At 40.9% G+C, this 23,299-nt stretch overlaps 1 protein-coding gene across 3 annotated transcripts in view; it reads left to right on the top strand.

Annotated features, from left to right (window-relative positions):
• iars2 (isoleucyl-tRNA synthetase 2, mitochondrial) overlaps positions 1-23,299 on the top strand; it is a 109,242-nt gene that overhangs the window by 68,005 nt on the left and 17,938 nt on the right. For all 3 annotated transcript variants that reach the window (XM_070889432.1, XM_070889433.1, XM_070889434.1), the window contains exons 14-17: positions 24-117; positions 16,606-16,714; positions 18,697-18,799; positions 22,960-23,085. In XM_070889432.1, coding sequence (XP_070745533.1) covers positions 24-117; positions 16,606-16,714; positions 18,697-18,799; positions 22,960-23,085 — 432 coding nt within the window. The remainder of the gene's footprint in view (positions 1-23; positions 118-16,605; positions 16,715-18,696; positions 18,800-22,959; positions 23,086-23,299) is intronic.

Genomic DNA, 23,299 nt, shown 5'->3' with positions numbered 1-23,299 from the left:
AATCATGTTTTCTGTTTCTGCAGATTGGAGGCTCTGATGTGTCCAATTATGTCAAGGGAGAGGATATCTTGGATATTTGGTTTGATAGTGGCATCTCATGGGCATATGTGTTGGAAGGTGAGAAGTCAAATATTCATAGTTATTTAGGCATTTAGAAGAAATAGTTTATAGCCATGCATAAGATTATGGATCTTAAACTAAAATAATGATTGGTTGAGAACAAAGCTAAAAATGCAATAAATACGTTATAAACTGAACGTCAATGACCAAGTCAGAGGGAAATGTTATGGATTCGTGCAGTTAGCTTTTATTTTCTTCCCCAACAATTGATTCCAAGAACTTGCAAAAATGTATTTTGTTGTTGCCCAGTTGCTTCAATAATACTGTATCAAAAAAACAAAGGATTAGATGTGCTAATGTTAGAAATTATTTCTTAATAACTAGACATAAATCAGCTCAAAACGCATAATGATACTATTAGGAGAATATATTAATGAATGATAAACCTGTAAAAGTATTAGAAACACAAATTCAAAGTAACGTGTCTTTGTGAGTTTAATCGTAAAATTCCTAGAAAAGCTGTTTTGATCACAGGCTTTTTGTATATTGAGTTTCATAATGACAAAAAAAAAGGAGTGGTAGCCTGGTACAGTGACCTTGAAACATCCTTCACTTACACTTCGGTTAAAGCTAGCTTATCACTGGAATGAATTGTGAAAGTAATTGGAGTCAATGACGTGAAGACATCAGTCCCGAGACTGATCCTTGCCCAGTGTGTGAAAGGTGTGGCCCACCTCGCTGATGATTGCTTTTCCGGTAAAATGACGTGTACTTAAGTAAAATCGCCCAAGTGCAACAAACTGTCTTGTCTGTAAGAAATACGGAGTTTGTAGTCTGCATCATGATCATTTAGCCATTGGTCCATTTCCTACTACATTGCTTTCTGTTTGTGTTTTTTTAAATGCTGATTTTCTACATTTGTTATTCACCAATCTTATCCAAATCTTTCTGTTTCTATTTCACCTCTTGCCAGTCACATTCTACTAAAGGTAAATTCTACCCTGTCATATTTCCGCAAAAGATATTCTGAGAAACAGCTGCAAAGTTAATTCCTCACCCTCCACCATATAAGCTGTTTAAAAAAAAGTTTTAATCATATAACACAATCACAATAATTTAAAATTGAGCTCCAATAACTTGTTCCTTTCCTCCTCACCTCCTTGCTCTAGCTTCACCCTTCCACAAATAGTACAACCTCTGAACTGCATGAACTCTAAGTATACCCTCCCTCCCATACTTCATCCAGCCTTGTCTTCAGTGGCTCAATATTAGGGCTATGCTACTAACCTACGAATGGTAAATACATAGGAGTGTGTCTTTGCAAAGACTACATTTTCAGGAGTCACTGGGCAGCAATCTCTCTTAATTTGAATTGTCATTCAATGGCCCATTCACAGGAATGAGGGGATGCGGTCCAGACCCACAGGGTTTCCCTGTACTGACTACTCTTGCTCCCTTGTAAGCTCCCTCACTTCCTGCCATCTGATAACAAAACTAACCAGATAATGAAAGCGTTGATCAACATAGACTATTTCAGTATTTTCGGTATAGTCATTAGCCTCACCCGATGCATCTTTTTGGGCACTGTTAAGATTCCAGTCGAGTATCCTGGTTGTGCATGGATCCTCCCAATGATGCACTTTTCACAAGTGCAATTATAAGTTGTTATAGAATCCGACATTTTCTGAAGCATTCTTAAGCTCTTGCAAGTTTCTTGTGACATGTGGATACAGCTCTAATTCCAATTCTGGTTCATAAATGCAGTTATAAACATTAGTGTATCCCAGTTTGTATCATTTTGGTTGGATAGTGCTAGCCCAATAGTACCAACCTATGTAACTGAAGCTATAGAGCTTTATCCAGCATTGTAGAAGTATCCTATCTTCACTAAGGAGGAATATACTTCATAGGAATATCAACAAGAAGTGAAAACTATTTCTCAGTAAAGGCTAAACCTCCCTTATCAGGAACCACCCCTCGTCCGGAACCATTCCCAGCCACCACGTGGCACATGCGCAGAACTCTGACATGAACAAATTGAATTCCTTCCTTGCTGCCGACTCCCGCAATCGCTGGCCTGATCCTGTGATCCACCGCCCACCCCCCCCATGATCTCTCTGCCGATCTCTCTGCCGCACTCCCAGCCCCAAGCCAGCTAGCCCCGATATCCCCTTGCTCAGTACCTGTACTATCCAATTTAACGTGACCACCCCTCGTTCGGAAAAATCCTTTATCCAAAACAGGCCAAGTCCCGAGGGTTCCGGATAAGGGAGGTTCAACCTGTATTACTTCATTCTTGATCCATTGCTAAAAAAATGATTATACTACCTGACAAGGCTCCAACTGTAACTCTATATTTTAGAGAATTCTGACACCAGTGGGAAGCTTCCTTTTATGCTGGCTGAGTGATCCACAGTTATGACACTCCCAGGATTCCAACTCATTTGTCTCCCTCAGTGTTGTCTAACCCCAAACTAAAGTTGAAGTACCAGGGACATTTTTCAATGATTGCAAAGTTGTAGAGTTTCCGTGTTCACTGGCCCTTTATTCATTCTGCATATAAAATGTTGATTTTCCATTAGCAGACTAATTATGGAAAATAATCAATGCAGAGAAAGAATTCAGAATTCTGTTTGTATTCTCAAGTTGCTTTGCAAATGAAAATGGCACAATCTCAAGATTCCAAGTCCAGTTTATATATAAGCAAACCACTCGGGTTATTAGTGTGACTACAATACATAGTTCTACAACACTTACAGACCTATATACTAGGTAAATAATAGTTGAGGGTAGTAAGGCCAACATTACCTAAATAATCTTCCATTCGTATCCTCAATGCAACAGCAAGGAAAGAAATCCAAGACTATCTGCTCTGTAGGCAAGCATGCTGAGGATTTACCATGAAGCTCCAAATCAAGATCCTTGAATTCTGTTTCCAGCACACAGATCTTTGGAGATAAAGTAGATGTTACTTTGAGAAACTTTAGAAAGCACCAGCAATGTCTGAAAGCTATTCTGGGCATCACATTCAAACCTTAGGCCATGGAATGCAGCGCACAAACAGTTACAGGTGCAGCGTCCAGAATCCCGAACCCTTGGCACTGAGGCTGTTCCAGATTCTGCGTTTTTCTGGACTTTGGAACGTCCTTCTGAAGTCACGAATCTGGAAACACCTGATCCCCAGGTTCAGGTATTTCTGGATTTCAGAACGTCAGAAAAGGGAGGGGGAGCTGTTCGGGTCACCGACCCCATCGATGAGGTCGTTGGGCGGGCCCTGCCGAGGAGGGGCTATTTGCGTGGGGCCCCGCCGCCGAGGATGTGTTCGGGCGGGCCCGCCAAGGAGGTGCTGGTCGGGCGGGACTCCGCCGAAGAGGAGGTGTTCAGGTGGGCCGGCGAGGAGGCCCCGACGTAAGGGCAGTGGCGGTGAGATCGGGCAGCGGCGAGGCGAGGGGCGGCGGCGAGGCCCGAGGTCGGGCAGCGGCAGCACCTCGAGGTCGGCGGGTCCGGATTCTGGAACATTTTACGGATTCCGGACGACCCTGCCACCAACCGGTCCAGATTCCGGAACGCTGGATTTTGGATGCTGCACCTGTACTACCTTTTGTGTTGTCAGACTTCCTTTGGCGTCAGAGAATATTTTATCCCGGATACAGGGGCGAAGCCGAGAGAAAGAAACCACCTGCAGTTTTTGTATTCCCCACATTCCAGGGCCGCTACTCTTCAGCACAGGTGGACAGATACTCCTGCATGTGACATTCTCCAAGTGAATGTAATGCATGGGTGAGAGTCATGATCAAAAAAAGTGACCCATCTGCCCCTTCCACTTCAAGATTTTCCCACAAATTCAAAAAAAAATATCTTTTCGCAGGGCTGTTTGAGTGTATGCAAATCCGCAGAATATTTGACCAATGTTGTATAGACAGTGCTACTTTAATCATAGAGGGGCTATCCTTACTACGATAGCTGGAGTTCTATTCCTGCTGCTTTGTAATTCAGCCACAGCCTTTGAGGGTTTTTCAGATGAAGAATCTGATAGGCTGGTAGGACCATGGAACTCGAGCCCATATTTTTCGTTTAGGGATTTGAGAGTCCCACAAAAAATAATCAAGCCTCTGCATGGAAGAACCAGTACAAAATGACGCCCTCTTTTCGACATTCCAAGTGTTCATCTAAGTACTCTGGTTGTAGTCTCCTTACCACTGGTGTGTTTTAAAGGTAAGTCAATATGCAATGATTCTTCTCTGAGCTGTGCAGGCTTTTCTCTGTATCTCTTGGAAATCTGACCTGGCTTGCACAAATGTCTTTTCTGTTGAAGCTGCAATGAAGCAGTAATTATATAAATATCCTGGACGCTCATCTGAGTCTGCAGTAAACACAATATTGGTAGTATTTTCCCTGCAACCATAAACAGAGGAACTTTGTGTTCTGTGACAAAATAAATCAACAGCACATTGCTACTGCATGGAGGGCAAATGGCTTAAGATCATTAATGCCTTCCTGTATGTCCCAAGCAAAAAAACACTGTATTCACATGTAAACCATCCAAAATCCCAGGCCACATTCTTTATCTCATGTACATAACATTCCCTCCTGTCCCAAAAGAAAACACCTCTCTGTGTGTACTGGGTGACAAGTTCTATTCTCCATATATCCAACCTGGAGTAAGGTAACTATAATTTGGGTAGCATTGTGATAGACTAACTATCCAGACTTATACTGAAGTACACAAGAAGTTTTTGATCACAGTGAGAGGTTTCAGACATCACCCATTCCAGAATATGTTTGAACTTGATGCTCTGAAGATGAAGGACATTTCAACTTGCATATAAAAATAGAAATGTTTAAAAATTGTGAACTTTAATCCTATAGTATGATAAATCTATAAAAATGTGTAAATCATTTATTGCTGGATATGTTTTATGTTGACTGAATCACTTAGCAACTAAATACTGATATGGTGAGTGTTATCTCTTTAGGTTATGCAGACTGTTAACGCATTAAAATTTCAAAGATACAGAATTGATGCCACTTTGCTAGCTTAGTTACAGATTTTATAGAAAAATATTGAATATGTTTTTCAAATTGGTTACTTGGAATTCAATATTATAGATTTTAGTTTGTTTCAGAGTAAAAATGGCAGTGTGGCTCATGGGAGAAGAGACAAAAAGTTAAATGCAAGTGAAAACATAACATCGAGTACTGTAGTATCTTAGCTCTACATGGAGTTTTGACACGGCAAGTGAGCCCTAGGTGGGAAGAAGAAATGCTTCAAGGACACCCTCAAAGCCTTCTTGATAAAGTGTAACATCCCCACCGACACCTGGGAATCCCTGGCCCAAGACCGCCCAAAGTGGAGGAAGAGCATCTGGGAGGGCACTGAGTACCTCCAGTCCCATCGCCGAGAGCGAGCAGAAACCAAGCGTAGACAGCAGAAGGAGCATGTGTCAACCCAGGCTCTCCACCCACCCCTTCCTTCAACCACTGTCTGCCCCACCTGTTACCGAGATTGTCGGTTCCGCATTGGACTCTTCAGTCACCTGCGAACTCACTTTTAGAGTGGAAGCAAGTCATCCTCGACTCCGAGGGACTGCCTATGATGATCTTGGCAAAACCAGGGGAATCTTTTTTATTCTTGGTTGTAAAAATATTTCAACTGGTTCCTTTATTCCATTGGATAATTACACTATTCACAGGTATAAACCATCCAGAAAGCAAGACATTGTGTTTATATAACATCTCAAACTGCCAAAACGCTTTGCATAAAATTAATTACTTTGAAAACACATTTGTTGTGTAGCAAACACAACTGCAATTATGCACAGCAGTAAGGTGAATGACCAGATTATCTATTTTTGGTGATGGTAGTTGAGGAAGGAATGTTTGCTGAGGTATCAGGAGAGCTCATTGCTCTTTTTTCAATAGCACCATGGGATCATTAATATCCACCTAATCTACTGGAACAGGCAGGCACAGCCTCAATGAAACATCTCATCTGAAGGATGGCATCTCCATACTGCATTGAACTGTCAACCGAGATTATTTGCCTAAGTCCTGAACCCATAATATTCCGACTGGGAGGCAAGAATAGTATCAACTGAACTGCCATGATAGGTTCTCTACACTTGTCTGACTCTTTATAGTTTATTCCTCTTTCTTGCTACATCTAGTGTTTTGTGACATGTTGTAGCTCCTCCCCATCCTACTTTCTAGCTCGACATCTACAGGTTTCTCTTGTACCTTTTAAAATTTATTTCTAAATTATTTATTGTTAAAGGAAAAGCTTTTGGCAAGTGACCGATTTGTTCAGTGTTCATATATTTTTAAAGAAGGTGGTAAAGAATGTTCTTGTAGCGATTTTTCCTACACACTCATTTGCAGTCATTTTTACAGATTAAATTACTGTTTTTAGCCCTTTGCACTGTTTATCCAGGGGTTCCGACACAGTTACCCTGAGGAAATACCAGGCATTTATCTCTCTTTAGTGCTATGTCTAACTTGTTGGAGAGCAGACTGCCATCTTAGAAAATCCTGAATGTCAATAGCAATTGAAGCTAGGATTGGAACATGGGTCTCCTAGTCCCTGGTGAAAAATGCTATGGATTTGTATCTTAACCATAAATTGTTATTCTTATTCGCATGAGGCATTGAAAACTTCGAGCTCATTCCCAGGTTGAGAATCACAGAAATGAAACAAAGTAATACTGCTACTCAGTCAGGGCCAAAATTGGGTACACAGTGCTATGCAGGCACTTTCGATTGGGAAAATGTATATGTTGGCTTAATTGTGGCATTAAGTCGTGATGCCATTTTCAGGCTGCTACTACCCCATTTACTCTATACGGAGACATTTGTAATCAGCTTCTGTCTAAATGACTCCAAATATATAAATACCTTTGAAGAGTTCTACTTAATAATTGAAACTTTCATGGTAGTCTAACCCAGTAACAGGTAAATCATTTCACCACCGTCCTTGCTGGAAGGGATTTCTGGCCATTTCACAAAATGGCAGAAGCACTTGATAAATAGAGACTTTCTTCTAACCTCTAGATTTTGGACTCTCTATCACTCCAATCATTCTTCCTTATTCATCTGATGAAATAGATCACAAAATGGATGTATTGTGGCACAATACAATTGTTTTTTTTGCTGTACAAAACAAATTATCTGGAATTTTAGAAATTCTCCCTAACATAACAATCAGAAAATAGTTTTTCTCTTCCTTGCTACATTCCTTCTCCTTCAAAAGTTTCCTCAAAATCTACCTGTTCTCCCAGCAGCTGGTTGGTGTCCAGTCCCTCTTGGGACATTTTGTCCTATAAAGTCATATAAGTAAGTCCAAATTTAAAAAAATGAAACACACTTTACAAAACCAAACAATTTTGGTGCATACTGTAAACAAACGTAGAAACGTGGATGATATACATCCAGATGATAAACCTATGGAAGATTTTGTGAGTGCTGACATTTTTAACTATGCTGAATGCTAGATTAGAAAGTTCACTTATTATCCCTCTGAAACTGACCGCAACTTCAGGATTTAGCGCATGTGCATCTAAACGCAGAAATCCTGAAGGTTGCGGTCAGTCATTCACTGTTCCAACACAGGCTGTGCTGTGGACCCCCACCCCTGTCCCCCATCGCCTGTAATCAGTTAAACTGACGAAAACTTGGGCTTTTCCGCAGTAATATTGCTGTTAAATACTTTATTAAATGTTAAACCTTGTTGGAGTAGGTGTAACTGGGATTTTAACAGCGTATTGACTGGTAAACAAATGCTCTGGCTTTGAAAAACGAACATTTGTGGAGTGTCAAATTTCTCCATAATGATTAAAAACTGCAATTTAAAAAAAAAACTGAATTTAAAAAAAAAAGTTTGTTAATGATATTTCAGCTTCTACCTTATTTCCCCCCGGCCCCCATGTGAGAGTTCCAATCTTTATTTTGTTTTTTGTAAATTTTTTAAAACTCCGGATAAAAGCAGCTTCTTCTCATTTCCTGGTTTCCTATGCAATTGTCATGCACAATTTGGCTGCCTTGTTTCCCTGGTTTCCTCTTTGAAGAATTCTGCAACATGATTGGACAGCACAGCAGCATCGCACTAGAGATTCCCACTACAGAGCACTGAAATCAATTGAACATTGAAAAAGGCAAACTTACCGAGATCTCTGTGGGCAGCTTTCTTCGTGGCCAGCAGCAATAGTCTTACTGACACAAATTATGGGCCATTAAATTAATGTGCCTTGTATTGTGTGTACTTTTCATTGTAGTACTGACTAAGTGCTGCATTGTTGGAGATATTCTTTTTTGGATGAAATATTAAATCAAGGCTCCATCTGCTTGCTTAGGCGGACATAGAAGATCCCATAGCGCTATTTGAAAAGCAGGGAGTTCTCTGTGTTCTGGCCAACATTCCCACCTCATCCAAAGCACCAAAACATTATTTGATCAGTTATCATTTATGGGAACTTGGCATGTGCAATTTACATAAGAACATAAGAATTAGGAACAGGAGTAGGCCATCTAGCCCCTCGAGCCTGCTCTGCCATTCAATAAGATCATGGCTGATCTGGCCGTGGACTCAGCTCCACTTACCTGCCCTCTCCCCGTAGCCCTTAATTCCCTTATTGGTTAAAAATCTATCTATCTGTGACTTGAATACATTCAATGAGCTAGCCTCAACTGCTTCTTTGGGTAGAGAAATCCACAGATTCACAACCCTCTGGGAGAAGAAATTCCTTCTCAACTCGGTTTTAAATTGGCTCCCCCGTATTTTGAAGCTGTGCCCCCTAGTTCTAGCCTCCCCTACCAGTGGAAACAACCTCTCTGCCTCTATCTTGTCTATCCCTTTCATGATTTTAAATGTTTCTATAAGATCACCCCTCATCCTTCTGAACTCCAACGAGTAAAGACTCCATCTACGCAATCTATCATCATAAGGTAACCCCCTCATCACCAGAATTAGCCTAGTGAATCGTCTCTGTACCCCCTCCAAAGCCAGTATATCCTTCCTTAAGTAAGGTGACCAAAACTGCACGAAGTACTCCAGGTGCGGCCTTACCAATACTCTATACAGTTGCAGCAGGACCTCCCTGCTTTTGTACTCCATCCCTCTCGCAATGAAGGCCAACATTCCATTCGCCTTCCTGATTACCTGCTGCACCTGCAAACTAACTTTTTGGGATTCATGCACAAGGACATCCGGTCCAGGGTGTCCTTGGAGATGGAGCACGCGGTGTCCACCGGTATGCTCGCGGCCTTCCGCGAGAGGTGGGCACCGGAGGGACTGGAGTGCATCATCACGCCCGGCAACCAAATTTTAATTTGATTTTACGTTTTAAAGTTTAATTTGTTTTAATTGCCGGTGTTTTTAGTGTCCCCTTCCCTTTTATAGGGGGCACTGGGGAAAAATTGTGATTTTAGTGCCCCAAAAAAAGGAAGAAAAAAAAAAACAAAAAAAAGGAAAAAAAGGGCCTTGTAAATGTCTGGTGTGTCACCCAGGTCGGGTGGCATGGTTTAATGTGTTTTGTTTTGCAGATAAACTCCAAAAAGAGATTCATGCACAAGGACCCCCAGGTCCCTCTGCATCTCAGCATGTTGTAATTTCTCCCCATTCAAATAATAATCCATTTTACTGTTTTTTTTCCCAAGGTGGATGACCTCACATTTTCTGACATTGTATTCCATCTGCCAAACCTTCGCCCATTCGCTTAACCTATCTAAATCTCTTTGCAGCCTCTCTATGTCCTCTACACAACCCGCTTTCCCACTAATCTTAGTGTCATCTGCAAATTTTGTTACACTACACTCTGTCCCCTCTTCCAGGTCATCTATGTATATTGTAAACAGTTGTGGTCCCAGCACCGATCCCTGTGGCACACCACTAACCACCGATTTCCAACCTGAAAAGGACCTATTTATCCCAACTCTCTGCTTTCTTTGGCTGCCTTGTTTCCCTATAAAACAACACGGACTGCACTTTAAAAGTAACCCATTGGTTATAAAGTACTTTGGGAATTTCTGAGAATATAAGATGATCTATATTTAAAAAAAACTATCTTGAAACACTCTTGATTTAGTGCAGCAGGCATTTTATGTTGGTTTCTTGTGACCTGGAAACCTCCCTCAACAAGTTAACAGGATTTACAGCAAATAGAAATTGTAGGTATTAAAGAGAAGGCCACATTTGACAGAATTGCACTTTAACAGCAAGTTGTACTTTATAAGATTCCTATTGTTACAAAACAGTGCATCACCCAACTTACCAGGGCATCTGCTAGTACTACAAAACTTGATTCCAAAGAAAAATGGGAACTGTCTTTTTTGGAAACTTTTTTGTTTTTGATGTGGACTTTAACATAAATGGATTAATGTATGTTGTAGCAAATAAGACTTGGTGGTTTAGCATTAAAGTGCAATAACCATATTTGATAATATTTAACAGATCAGGTCAGCTTATTTTTTAGATGAGCATATCATTAGTTTTTTGTTTGCCAGTCAAAGGGAAAACATAAGTCAAAGGTTGATTTTATTACCCTACATCTTGCAGTAAATTATGTATTATACAATTCTCTTGAGGAAATGGAACATTTTTAAAGATTCAAATTAAGATTTGGCTTTTTTCAACAGTTTTTGACCCTCATTTTACAAGATTTGTACAATTGTTTTGATATCCTTGTTTTGCTGTGGTATAACATCTTATTTTAGTAACATAGTAAAAGGAATAGGCCATTTAGCCAGAGTCGTTTCCGCCATTCAATGAGATCAACTCCATTGCCTGATAACCATTAATACCTTTGATTAACAAAAATCTACCAATCTCAGATTTAAAATTAACAATTGATCTAGTATCAACTGCCATTTGCGGAAGAGAGTTCCAAACTTCTACCACCCTTTGCACGTAAAAGTGTTTCCTAACTTCATTCCTGAAAGACCTGGCTCTAATTTTTAGGCTATGTCCTCTAATCCTAGACTCCCCAACCAGGGGATATAGGATAGATAGTGAAAAACTAGCAGTTCTAAATATCTTGTAAACTTAAATCAAATCACCCCTTAACCTTTTAAATTCCAGGGAATACAACCCTAGTTTCTGTAATCTCGCCTCATAATTTAACCCTTGGAGTCCAGGTTTCATTCTGGTAAACCTCTGCTGCACTCCCTCCAAGCCTAATATATCCTTCCTAGGGTGTGGTGGCTAGAACTGAACACCGTACTCCAGGTGTGGTCTAACTAGGGCTTTTTGAGGACTATAAGAAAATAATATATGGAACAGAATTGATCTGGTGTTTAGATTTCTTTCATAAACAAGTTTAAATTTTGCAAATTACTGATGTAATTCTAAAGGTTAGGGCTATAATATTTTATTAGTTTTTTTTTTATAGTCTGCTTATTCACTAAAGTAAATATACCCTTATCATATCTTTTTTACTGGCATTTTCAGGAAGATGGAATAACTCTTAGTTATATGGCCCTCTAAACTTTTGGGACTTTGGAAGAGATTATTGTTACCTCACAGTAGGAAAGCACTGTCCCATCAAACCACATTCTTTTATCCTCTTCACCAAGACCCTATAATAATTGCCATGCCATGGCTAACGCAAACTTATTAAAAAATATTTTATTTAAGGTCAATATTTGTAAACTGAAAAGTGATCTGACATTTTGAGATGTGAATTCACAAACATACTTAAAATTACTTTTTCCAGATCATTGATCCAGGTCTTGTGTGTGAAGAAAACTGCTGGCACAATCTCAAAGCATTGATCTATAATGTAATCACAATCATACGAACATTACTGATTTTTGTGAGTTTTCCTGATTACTGCCTTAAGGAGTGGTCTCCATCCCCCTTCCTGTTTTAATATTTCCATTACAGATTTTTTTAAAAATTCTGTTTAGATTGATTTTGTAGTGTATGGAGAAAGAGTCAGACTGAACACTGTGAGCTCAAATTAAAGTGTGACCGTAGTCTTTTATTGCAGGTCTCCAGTGTGCCTCTCCAACCTGTGAAGCACTCTTAAATACCTGTGCTCCCAAGGGATTATGAGATCCCTTGGGACTCCGGGGAATGAGCCCTCTGGTGGCTGTACAGAGTGTATATAAGTCCAGATACATAACAGGTTTGTTTAATCTTGACCAGACCACAAATCCTGATCTCAAATAGCAGATCCCAGACCTTGTGGGAATCGTTGCTCTTGATATGCTGAAATATGACACAGCTTCCTGCCCAGAAGTTTGTGGAGTTTTGACCTTCAGCCTCGGCCGGTGTAATGATCTCCTTGATGACCTCGTATCCTCCTTAAACTTCTCGATCTCTGCCACATGTATTCTATCCTTTTTCAAAAGCCCCACTCACCAATTCCCCGTCCTATCTGATCTACACTGGTTCCCCATTCCCCGTGCGTTAACTTCAAACTCCTCATCTGTAAGTCTGTTCATAGCCTCATCCACCTTTTTTATGCAATCTTCTTCATACCTCTATCTCTTCTCGAACAATCCTTATTTGCCTCTGGGTTTTCTATGCATCCTCCAATCCCTTTGCCCAACCAGTGGTGATGGAGACTTAAAACCACCTTTATCCTATTCTTTGGAACACCCTTCTTAAACTCGTCCGCCTTTCCATCACTCTTTCTCTCCATCTTCTAAAACTTGTCAAAGCCCACCAATTGACCAAACATTCGATCATCCCTCTATCAATGTTATATGTCCTACACAGTCACTGGCCTCTTGATGGATCGCGTAGGATTACATAGGATATACGACACAGAAACGGACCATTTGGCCCAACCAGTCCATGCCGGTGTTTATAAGAACATAAGGACAGGAGTAGGCCTTATGGCCCCTCGAGCCTGCTCCGCAATTCAATACGATCATGGCTGATCTGATCATGGACTCAGCTCCACTTCCCGCTCCCCATAACCCCTTATCCTCTTATCGTTTAAGAAACTGTCTATTTCTATCTTAAATTTATTCAATGTCCCAGCTTCCACAGCTCTCTGAGGCAGCGAATTCCACAGATTTACAACCCTCTGAGAGAATAAATTTCTCCTCATCTCTGTTTTTAAATGGGTGGCCCCTTATTCTAAGATCATGCCCTCTCGTTCCAGTCTCCCCCATCAGAGGATCCTCTCTGCATCCACCTTGTCAAGCCCCCCTCATAATCTTGCATGTTTCGATAAGATCACCTCTCATTCTTCTAAATTCCAATGAGTAGAACCTACTCAACCTTTCCTCATAAGTTAACCCCCTCATCCCCGGAATCAACCTAGTGAACCTTCTCTGAACTGCCTCCAAAGCAAGTATATCCTTTTGTAAATATGGAAACCAAAACTGCACGCAGTATTCCAGGTGTGACCTTATATAGCTGTAGCAAGACATCCCTCTATCAATGTTATATGTCCTACACTGGCCTCGTCCTGTCTTTCCTCATCTAACTCTATCAGCATAACCCTCCATTCCCTTCTCCCTCATATGCTTATCTAGCCTCCCCTTGAATGCATCTATACTACTTGCCTCAACTACTCCCTATGGTAGTGAGTTCCACACACTCACCACTCTTTGGGTAAAGAAGTTTCTTCTGAATTCCCTATTGGATTTCTTGGTGACTATCTTATATTGATGGCCTCTAGTTATGCTCTTCTCCACAAGTGGAAACACTCTCTGTATCTACTCTATCAAAACCTTTCATAATTTTAAAGACCTCAATTAGGTCACCTCTCAGACTTTTTTCAAGCGAAAAGCGATCCAGCCTGTTCATCCTTTCCTGATGTGTATACCCTTGCATTTCTGGTATCATCCTTGTAAATCTTTTCTGCACCCATTCCAGTGCCTCCACATCCTTTCTATAATATGGCGACCAGAACTGTACGCAGTACTCCAAGTGGGGTCTAACCAAGGTTCGATTTAAGTTTACATAACTACTTTCCAATTCTATCCCTCTAGAATTAAACCCTCGTGCTTGTTTTGTTTTTTTATGGCCTTGTTACCCTGTGTTGCTACTTTTCTTGATTGTGTATTTGTACTCTGAGATCCCTTTGCTCCTCTACCCCACCCAGACTCTCACCCCCCAAGTAATAAGTGACCTCCCTATTCTTTCTACCAAAATGTAATACCTCACATTTATCTGTGTTGAACTTCATTTGCCAATTATATGGCCATTTTTTAAAATACTGCAGAAAAAGTGAAGATTTGTTTCTTGGACCCTGCAAAGGCTTGTAATTTAATTTTTTTTGATATTTCTGTGTGTGAGGGAGTGCTTTTAGCAGCACTGCTGAATAAATCACCTGAAATCAGTGAGTTCAGCTTTTCACTGCTAAACTTGCAGAACCGGTGCTGCATTGGTGCATGCAAATTAGGGACTGTGTGTTTGGAGAAATAAGAGTGCCAATTCAACTTTGCAATAATACGTGATGTTGACAATGCAGCACCCATTCTGCAAATTTAAATATAAAACTTTCGATGTCGCTGCCTTTCCCTGTCCAAATGGCTTCAGTCCCCCTCACAGTAACTTCGGCTGCCGGCCAGCCACTGACGCCACTGATATCCTATGGCCGAATGGCTTCACGTCCGTCTGCTGCTGATTCTTTGGCTGCCGGCCAGCCACTGACGCCGCTGCTATCTCATGGCCGAATGGCCTCACATCGGTCCGCTGATTCTTCGGCTGCCGGCCAGCCACTGACGCCGCTGATATCTCATGGCCGAATGGCCTCGGGCCCGTCCGGTGCTGCTTCTTCGTGGCCAGCCACGAAGAGAATGAAGGCCTGCCTCAAGCACTGCAGCTCAGCTCGAAGCTTGCTGCCGCTGCCGTCGAGACACTGACGCCACACCGCTGCCTGTCTCCAACATGAAAGGCCTGCCTGAAGCACTTTCACACAGGTAGGAACATGGTTTATTTAATCTTTTCTTTGCTTATAAATTTTTATTCAGGTTGGATTTATTTGTATAATATTTGTATAAGTATAACTAAGGATTGATTGTAGAATTTAATGACTTCCCTTCTCCCCCCCTCTCCCCCCCCACCTCGTTCCCGACGCCTAATTTGTAACCTACGCCTGATTTTCTAAAGTGTAGACAAGGTTTTTTCGAGCGTACAAAAATCTTCACTTACTCCATTCTAAGTTAGTTTGGAGTAAGTTTTCACTCACGAAACTTTGAAATCAGGCGTAAGTGGCCGGACACCCACTTTTGAAAAAAACATTCTGTTCCAAAGTGAAACTGTTCTAACTGACTAGAACTGGAGCAAACTAAATGTGGAAAATTCCGATTTCTAAGATACTCTGTTCTACACCAGTTGCTCCTAAAAATCAGGAGCAAATCATGTGGAAACTTGGGGCCTATATTACCTCTATATGGAATCCTGTCAGCATTATCTTGTGTTGCCTTGGAGTGTTGAACGGTGATATATACTTTTAATTTCCTATATTGTGAATTGTCATTTAAAGTTGCCATGCCTTCCTTACTGAGACAGAATGAATCATTGGAAGGAGAATCAACCCCAGGCAGCTCTTGCACGCCACCTAGCAGCCAGATAGAGTGTGCCATTGATTGAAGCCTGGGAACAGGTTACTTGCATCTTGGTCAACATTGTCATAAGGCAGAGATAGACCACTAAAGGAAACGGATACAATACATACATTGAAAACTAAACTCAGTTGGCATGATGTGTCTGCATGATGAAGTTTTCAACAAAAAATCTTTTACCCCTGCGGCAGTGTTCAGCCTACAGTGTTTTCTATAGACTGCTAACAACCCTATGGTCCTGTTTGATTCTGAGCTGAGCTTCCAACCCCATATCCTTTCTATTGCAAAGAGTGAACACTTTTACCTCCAATTACATTATCCATCTCCAGCTTGGCCCACCTGCTGAAACTCTCATTTATGCCTTTGTCACTTGTAAACTTGACTGTTCCAATGCTCTCCTGGCTTTCCTCCCATCCTCTACTCTTCATAAATTTCAGCTCATCCAAAACTTTGTTGCCTGTATCCTATTGTACATTACATCCCAGACCCCAAAGCGTCAAATTTAAAATTCTCATCCTTGTGTTTAAATCACTTAATCGCTTTGCCCCTCACGATCGCTCTAACCTTCTCCAGTGCTGCAACCCTTTAAGAACTCCTCCAGTTATGGCCTCTTGTGCATCCCCCACTCTCGCTGCTCCACCATTAGCTGTTGTCTTCAGCTATCTCGGCCCTACATTCTTGGATTCTCTCCCTAAATCTTTCTTCCTATAAGGCCCTCCTTAAAACCCACTCTTTGGCCAAACTTGTCACCTCTCTTCCTTTTAGTTAGCTGTCAATTTTTGTCTGATTACACTTCTGTGAAGGGCCCTGGGACATTTCTCTACGCTATATAAGTGCAAGTTCTTGTTTGGGAGATGAGGGCAAAAAAGCTGAGAAATAAAACCTGAAATAGTAGTGATGTGATGAAATTTGAGGAGAAAAAAAACGAGCCATTTTGAATTTTATTTAATCGCACCATAGACTTCTAAATTAGCGCATTTAAAAAAATGTAAATACAGGTCTGCTTAATTTATTCTCTCTCCTTTCTAGATGTAGGTAACATTGCAGATGTGTACCTAGAGGGGAAGGATCAGCTGGGTGGTTGGTTTCAATCCTCTTTGCTCACCAGCATTGCAGTTGAGAAACAGGTTCCGTATAGGTTAGTGTTTAATAGTTCATTAGGCAATAATAACCAATTCATTTAATCCTTTGTATAAGTGGAATTTTAAAAATAATTTCCTTTCCTTCTCTGAACACTGCAGGCTTGGCACAGGGCACATTGAATTTTTCAAATCATTTTGTTAAATTTCTATCTGCCATGCCAAACCGAAGTAAATGCTCACATTGAGTTATAGAAATAAGACCATCTGTTTCCCTTTGTACTTGTCTATATACCCCAAGATGGGTGATTTGGATTTCTAATAATTGCTGTCCAAGCTGCTGCCAATTGGTCTCCTGGAGATGTTCTAATAGATTAGATATGTGCGTTTGTTTTGAAAATAATTTTCACCTCTTCCTTAACCCAACTGTGGTGATGCTTCCCACTACTTAATGCTTGATCTCTCTCCTACTTTCCATGCAGAATGAATTGTCCCAAAGTGGATTGTTAAGTTTAATAAGTTGAGGCTGGAATTCAAACTGGGGTCACTAGCATTATTACTAGAGCTACCAAATTGCAATCCTTCCAGTTTTTCTTGACATAACTTTCACGCACACTACAGTTTTTTTTTTATTCACCTTGCCAGTTGTCCCCTCTCCTTCCAGGACTATGTATCTCCTGCATCTGCAAAAGCAAGATGGCCATTCTACTCCTGGCCACTCATTATTACTCGAGCTGGCTACCAGGCTTAGTGGAGGCTGCCCACCTGTCAGTCCATTTTTTTTTGGTCTTTCGCGGTCAACTTTATGGCCTACCTGAGTAAGATTGTTTGAAGTTTGGCTAAACTGTAGGTATTTTTACACAAGAACATGCATCCACTAGGAACTAAATTGAGACCCTCCAGTTTTATTACACATGGGACATTTACAGCTTGGCTGGGTTCAAATCTAAGTTCAAAAGGCGATGAAATGAGCTGTAGATTCACTGTAGAACATAGTGCCCTTCGTTGTCCACAACTTGATTAAATATCACTCAATTTTGTATATATTGATCCGGATCTTGCAGTGGGTAATGGCGACGAACTATCAGCATTCGCAGTCATTACCCCTCTGAAACTAACCCCAACTTCAAGATTTAGTGCCTGCGCATCTAAATGCGTAAATCCTGAAGTGCAGTCAGTCATTTGCTGCTCCAACGCAGGCTGTGCTGTGGACCCCCTCCCCCCCGCAAAACAGCCGGAACTAACAAACTTGAGCTTTTCCGTTCTAATATCGCTGTTAAATACCCCATTAAATGTTAAACCTTGTTGGAATAGGTGTAACTGGGGTTTTACAGCCAGACTGCTAAACAAGCATTCTGGTTGAGGAAATGAATTATTTTTTTTAAGTTTGTTCATGATATTTCAGCTTCTACCTTATCCCAATTTTTATTTTGTGCCCTCTAACATTTTTTAAAAGTGAGGATAAAAATTGTTTTCTATTTCTTGATTTTCTGTCTGAGAATTCTTCAATGTGATTGGCTGCTTAGATAACTTGATGACATAACTGCTGCATCGCTCTAGGAACCCCCTATTCACAGCGCTGCAATCAATTACATGTTAAGAAACCTCAAATTTTCGCCACAGAGATCACAAGATATCTGCAGGCAGCTTTCTTCCAGGTCAGCGGCAAGTGCCTTTGCTTCGCCGCTGAACGCAAATTACAAGCCATTAAGTGCATTGTAATGTTTCTTTTTAATCCTTGGTTTCAAATAGTACAGGAAATATATAAAGGAATAGATTATGCAGTCTTCAAGAAGTGGAACGGAAGTTATTTTGTGATTTAAACAAAAATTTGTAAATGATTTGTTTGGTATTTTTGAGAGTTTAAATCCCTATGTTTATAAAATATTGTTATCTTCAAAACAACTTAAAATAAGTATCTAATTTGGAACATTTACATAGTAAATACTGCCGATACACTTAAGATTATACAGTACTAAAAAAACTTATACTGGTGATAGACAGATTTTTGTTTAGTAAACTTTAACTATTTTATTGCCAGAAATCTGGTAATCCATGGTTTTACTCTCAACGAAACTGGTGAGAAAATGTCCAAATCCTTGGGAAATGTGGTGGATCCAGATATTGTTATTAATGGCGGACAAGTAAGTCATTATTTGTTTCACCTCCCACTCCAAAAAAAAGTACTCTTTTAAGGCTGCTTTCATATTCTGTGTATGCCATTTTATTTTTGGGCTTTGCATTGCTTCACATAACCTGCTCACTGGTGCTTAGTTCATATTCTGCCAGACCACTCAGTTCCAGGCTTCAGCACTTCCTTGGACGCAAGAGCTGAACGCCAGAGGAGAGGTTGAAAGTATCTTTCTTCGACATTAAGGCAGCAACTGAGTTTGGCACCAAAGGATTCCAGTGAAATGGAGGTCGGTGAAAGCCATTGAATAAACCCTCCAGTGGCTGGAATGATATAAAGGAATATGGTAGTTTGTCCAAGTTCAGTTCTAACAGCCCCCAGGGCATTGCTGAAGGAGTACCTCAGAAAACCATACCTCCATTATTAAGTTAAAGAGTGGGGCTCTTTGCTGACATTGCCATAATGTTCTGTTCCATTCACAACTCCTCCAGTAACATAGCAGTCCATGTCAGCTTACAACAGGGCCAGGATAACATCCAGGCTTGAGCTGACAAGAGGCAGGCAGCATTCATGCCACGTAAATGCTGGGTATTGAACAAGAGAAAATCCAGCCATCTTCCCCCTAACCTTCAACAGCACCATTAACATTTTTGGAGACACCATTAACCAGAAAGTTAGCTAAATCAGCCATATCAGCACTGGCTACAATTGCAGGGTAGAGGCTAGATACTTGTGATAAATGACCCATCTCCAGCCGCCTCAGCCCCAGCATACGAGGCTTCAATTAAGAATGTGATGGAATACTCGCCATTCGCCTAGATGCAACTAAACTCGAAGCTCAACACAACCACAGACAGAACAGTTTGAAGGATTTGTCCCCATGCTACCAGACTCAATATCCACTCTCTTCATCGCAGTGCGCTGAGGCTGCAGCATGTACGATCTATAAGATGCACTGCAGTAACTCGCAACGGTTGTCTCGTCAGCACCTCCTTCTCTTGCAACCTCTAGTATCATTCGAATGGTTACAACAGAAAGAGACCATCCGGCCTGTCGAGTCCATGCCGGCTCTCTGCAAGGGCACTTCAGCTAGTCCCACTCTGCTGCCCTTGCCTTGTAGCCCTGCAAACATTTTTCCTTCGGGTACTTATCCAATTCACTTTTTTCCTTCAGGTACTTATCCAAAAATCATAACCGCTCGCTGCATAAAAAAGTTTTTCCTCGTGTCGCCTTTGGTTCTTCTGCCAATCACCTTAAATCTGTGTCCTCTGGTTCTAAAGGCTTCTGCCAATGGGAACAGTTGCTCTCTATCTACTCTGTCTGGACCCCTCATGATTTTGAATATCTCGATCAAATCTCTTCTCAACCTTCTCTGCTCTAAGTAGAACAAACCCCAGCTTCTCCAGTCTATCCACGTAACTGAAGTCCCCCATCCCTGGAACCATTCTTGTAAATCCTTTCTACACCCGCTCTAAGGCCTTCACATCCTTCCTAAAGTGCGGTGCCCAGAATTGGACACAATATTCCAGTTGTGGCCGAACCAGTGTTTTAGAAAGGTTCATCATAATTTCCTTGCTTTTGTATTCTATGCCTCTATTTATAAAGCCCAGGATCCCGTATGCTTTTTTAAACCGCTTTCTCAACCAGCCCTGCCACCTTCAATGATTTGTGCACAAAGACCCCCAGGTCTCTCTGTTCATGCACCCCCTTTAGAATTGTACTGTTTAATTTATATTGCCTCTCCTCGTTCTTCCTACCAAAATGTATCACTTTGCTGTGTTAAATTTCATCTGCCACGTGTCCGCCCATTCCACCAGCCTGTCGATGTCATCTTGAAGTCTATCACTATCCTCCTCACTGTTCACTATACTTCCAAGTTTTGTGTCATCTGCAAATTTTGAAATTGTGTCCTGTACATCCAAGTCCAAATCATTAATATATATCAAAAAAAGCAGGGGTCCTAGCACTGACCCCTGAGGAAACACCACTGTCTACCTTCCTCCAGTCCAAAAAAGAACCGTTCACCACTACTCTCTTTCCTGTCACTTAGCCAATTTCGTATCCATGTTGCCACTGTCCCTTTTATTCCATGGGCTTCAACTTTGCTGGCAACCCTATTAGGTGGCACTTTATCAAATGCCTTCTCTACCACTGAGAAGAACAAGAGCAGCAATGTTACAGAAACACCATCATCTCCGCTCTCAAAGTCACACACAATCCTGACGAAACATTTGTTGCCATTCCTTCATCGTCCCTAACTCAATATTCTGAAATTCCCTACCTAGTACTATTGTGGGAAATCCATTAGTATAGGACTGCAGAGGTTCAAGGAGAAGGACATCCACCATCTTAGGGAAACTTAAAATAGGCAATAAATGTACCTTTGCCAGCATTTTCCACACTGAGGAAAAAATAAATAAAAATCAATGTTTCTGTATATGCAAAATCCATTGATGGGAAATTTGATTAGGATTTCAAAAGTTAAACGTTCTACAGCAAACCTTAACTCAATGTTCTAAAAAGATAATTGCAAATGTAAGATAATACATAAGAATATAAGAACATAAGAATTAGGAACAGGAGTAGGCCATCTAGCCCCTCGAGCCTGCTCCGCCATTCAACAAGATCATGGCTGATCTGGCCGTGGACTCAGCTCCACTTACCCGCCCGCTCCCCATAACCCTTAATTCCCTTATTGGTTAAAAATCTGTCAATCTGTGATTTGAATATATTCAATGAGCTAGCCTCAACTGCTTCCTTGGGCAGAGAATTCCACAGATTCACAACCCTCTGGGAGAAGAAATTCCTTCTCAACTCAGTTTTAAATTGGCTCCCCTGTATTTTGAGGCTGTGCCCCCTAATTCTAGTCTCCCCGACCAGTGGAAACAACTTCTCTGCCTCTATCTTGTCTATCCCTTTCATGATTTTAAATGTTTCTTTCAGATCACCCCTCATCCTTCTGAACTCCAACGAGTAAAGACCCAGTCTACTCAATCTATCATCATAAGGTAACCCCCTCATCTCCGGAATCATCCTAGTGAATCGTCTCTGTACCCCCTCCAAAGCTACTATATCCTTCCTTAAGTAAGGTGACCAAAACTGCACGCAGTACTTTAGGTGCGTCCTCACCAATACCCTATACAGTTGCAGAAGGACCTCCCTGCTTTTGTTACACTACACTTTGTCCCCTCTTCCAGGTCATCTATATATATTGTAAACAGTTGTGGTCCCAGCACCAATCCCTGTGGCACACCACTAACCACCGATTTCCAACCCGAAAAGGACCCATTTATCCCAACTCTCTGCTTTCTGTTAGCCAGCCAATTCTCTATCCATGCTAATACATTTCCTCTGCGCGTACCTTTATCTTCTGCAGTAACCTTTTGTGTGGCACCTTATCGAATGCCTTAAGATGACTTTTATTAGCATCATCTCAATTATGTTTTACTACCTTGGGCACACACTGGTTCTTACCTTTTTCAGGGTGTTAATGTGCTGGTGTATTAGGATTTTTAAAAAAGTATGCCTGTGTTAAAGTTGCAATCAGGTGGCAGGCTCCTGCTTACGTATGACACAAATAGGCTGGAAGTGATGCCTTGCTAAGTGATCAGACAAATATTGGGATTTATTACAAAGTGAGGAAGAGCAATAGCTTCTTAGATATGGTAAACTTCTGTTGGATAGATTTGTTGAATGCATGACTGTTACATACACAGAAATTAATCGCAATGTTACCTCTTGGCATTGAGCAACTAAGCGAGAAAATTGTATTTTCCAAATGTATTCTGCATACTTTATACATATTATTTTAATATGGAAGATTCCTTGTATATTCAAAAGGAATGTGCATTACATAGCCCTCTCTCACTTTGGATAATGTTAACAAGTGCTAACTCTAAAGCTGAAAATTATTTTCCTCACAGTATTTTGAGTTGTAACCTCAATTAAAGAAGGTTCTTAATCGTTCGACCTCTTGATAACAGTGAATGCAAAGTATGAATTAATTGATGTGCATTTGTTTGCCCTCAAGGAAGTTATGTTGTTTACTAAGTGTGGTGCATTACATTGGCCAAAAAGTTTCTTTTCGTACAACAAATTGTTTATTGGGTATTTACAGAGATAATCAAATAATTTATTAATTGCATATGTTCTGAAATTGTCTATTTTATATAGGATCCAAACCAAGACCCACCCTATGGAGCAGATGTTCTTCGCTGGTGGGTAGCAGAGTCCAATGTTTTCACAGAGGTGTTAATTGGACAAAATATACTGCAGGCAGCAAGAGATGACGTCTTTAAGGTGTGAACTGAGAAAAATGATCTCGGAATTTATTTTTTCCTATTGACTCTTGGATGTGCATAACTCCCATTGTCAACCACAGATCTGTTGAATTCATAACGATGTTATTGCTTGTTTCTTCAATTGAAGCACCATGCGGCAGCTTCAATTCTGGCTGAGTGACAGTTGAATAAAGTGTTGCACTGGAAATCTGATAGTTTTGCAGAGTGGTACT

This window comes from Pristiophorus japonicus, chromosome 9 (assembly GCF_044704955.1).
Source record: "Pristiophorus japonicus isolate sPriJap1 chromosome 9, sPriJap1.hap1, whole genome shotgun sequence".
Lineage (NCBI taxonomy): Eukaryota > Metazoa > Chordata > Chondrichthyes > Pristiophoridae > Pristiophorus > Pristiophorus japonicus.
The sequence above is the reverse complement of the archived record's forward strand: the minus strand, read 5'-3'. Positions and strand labels throughout refer to the sequence as shown.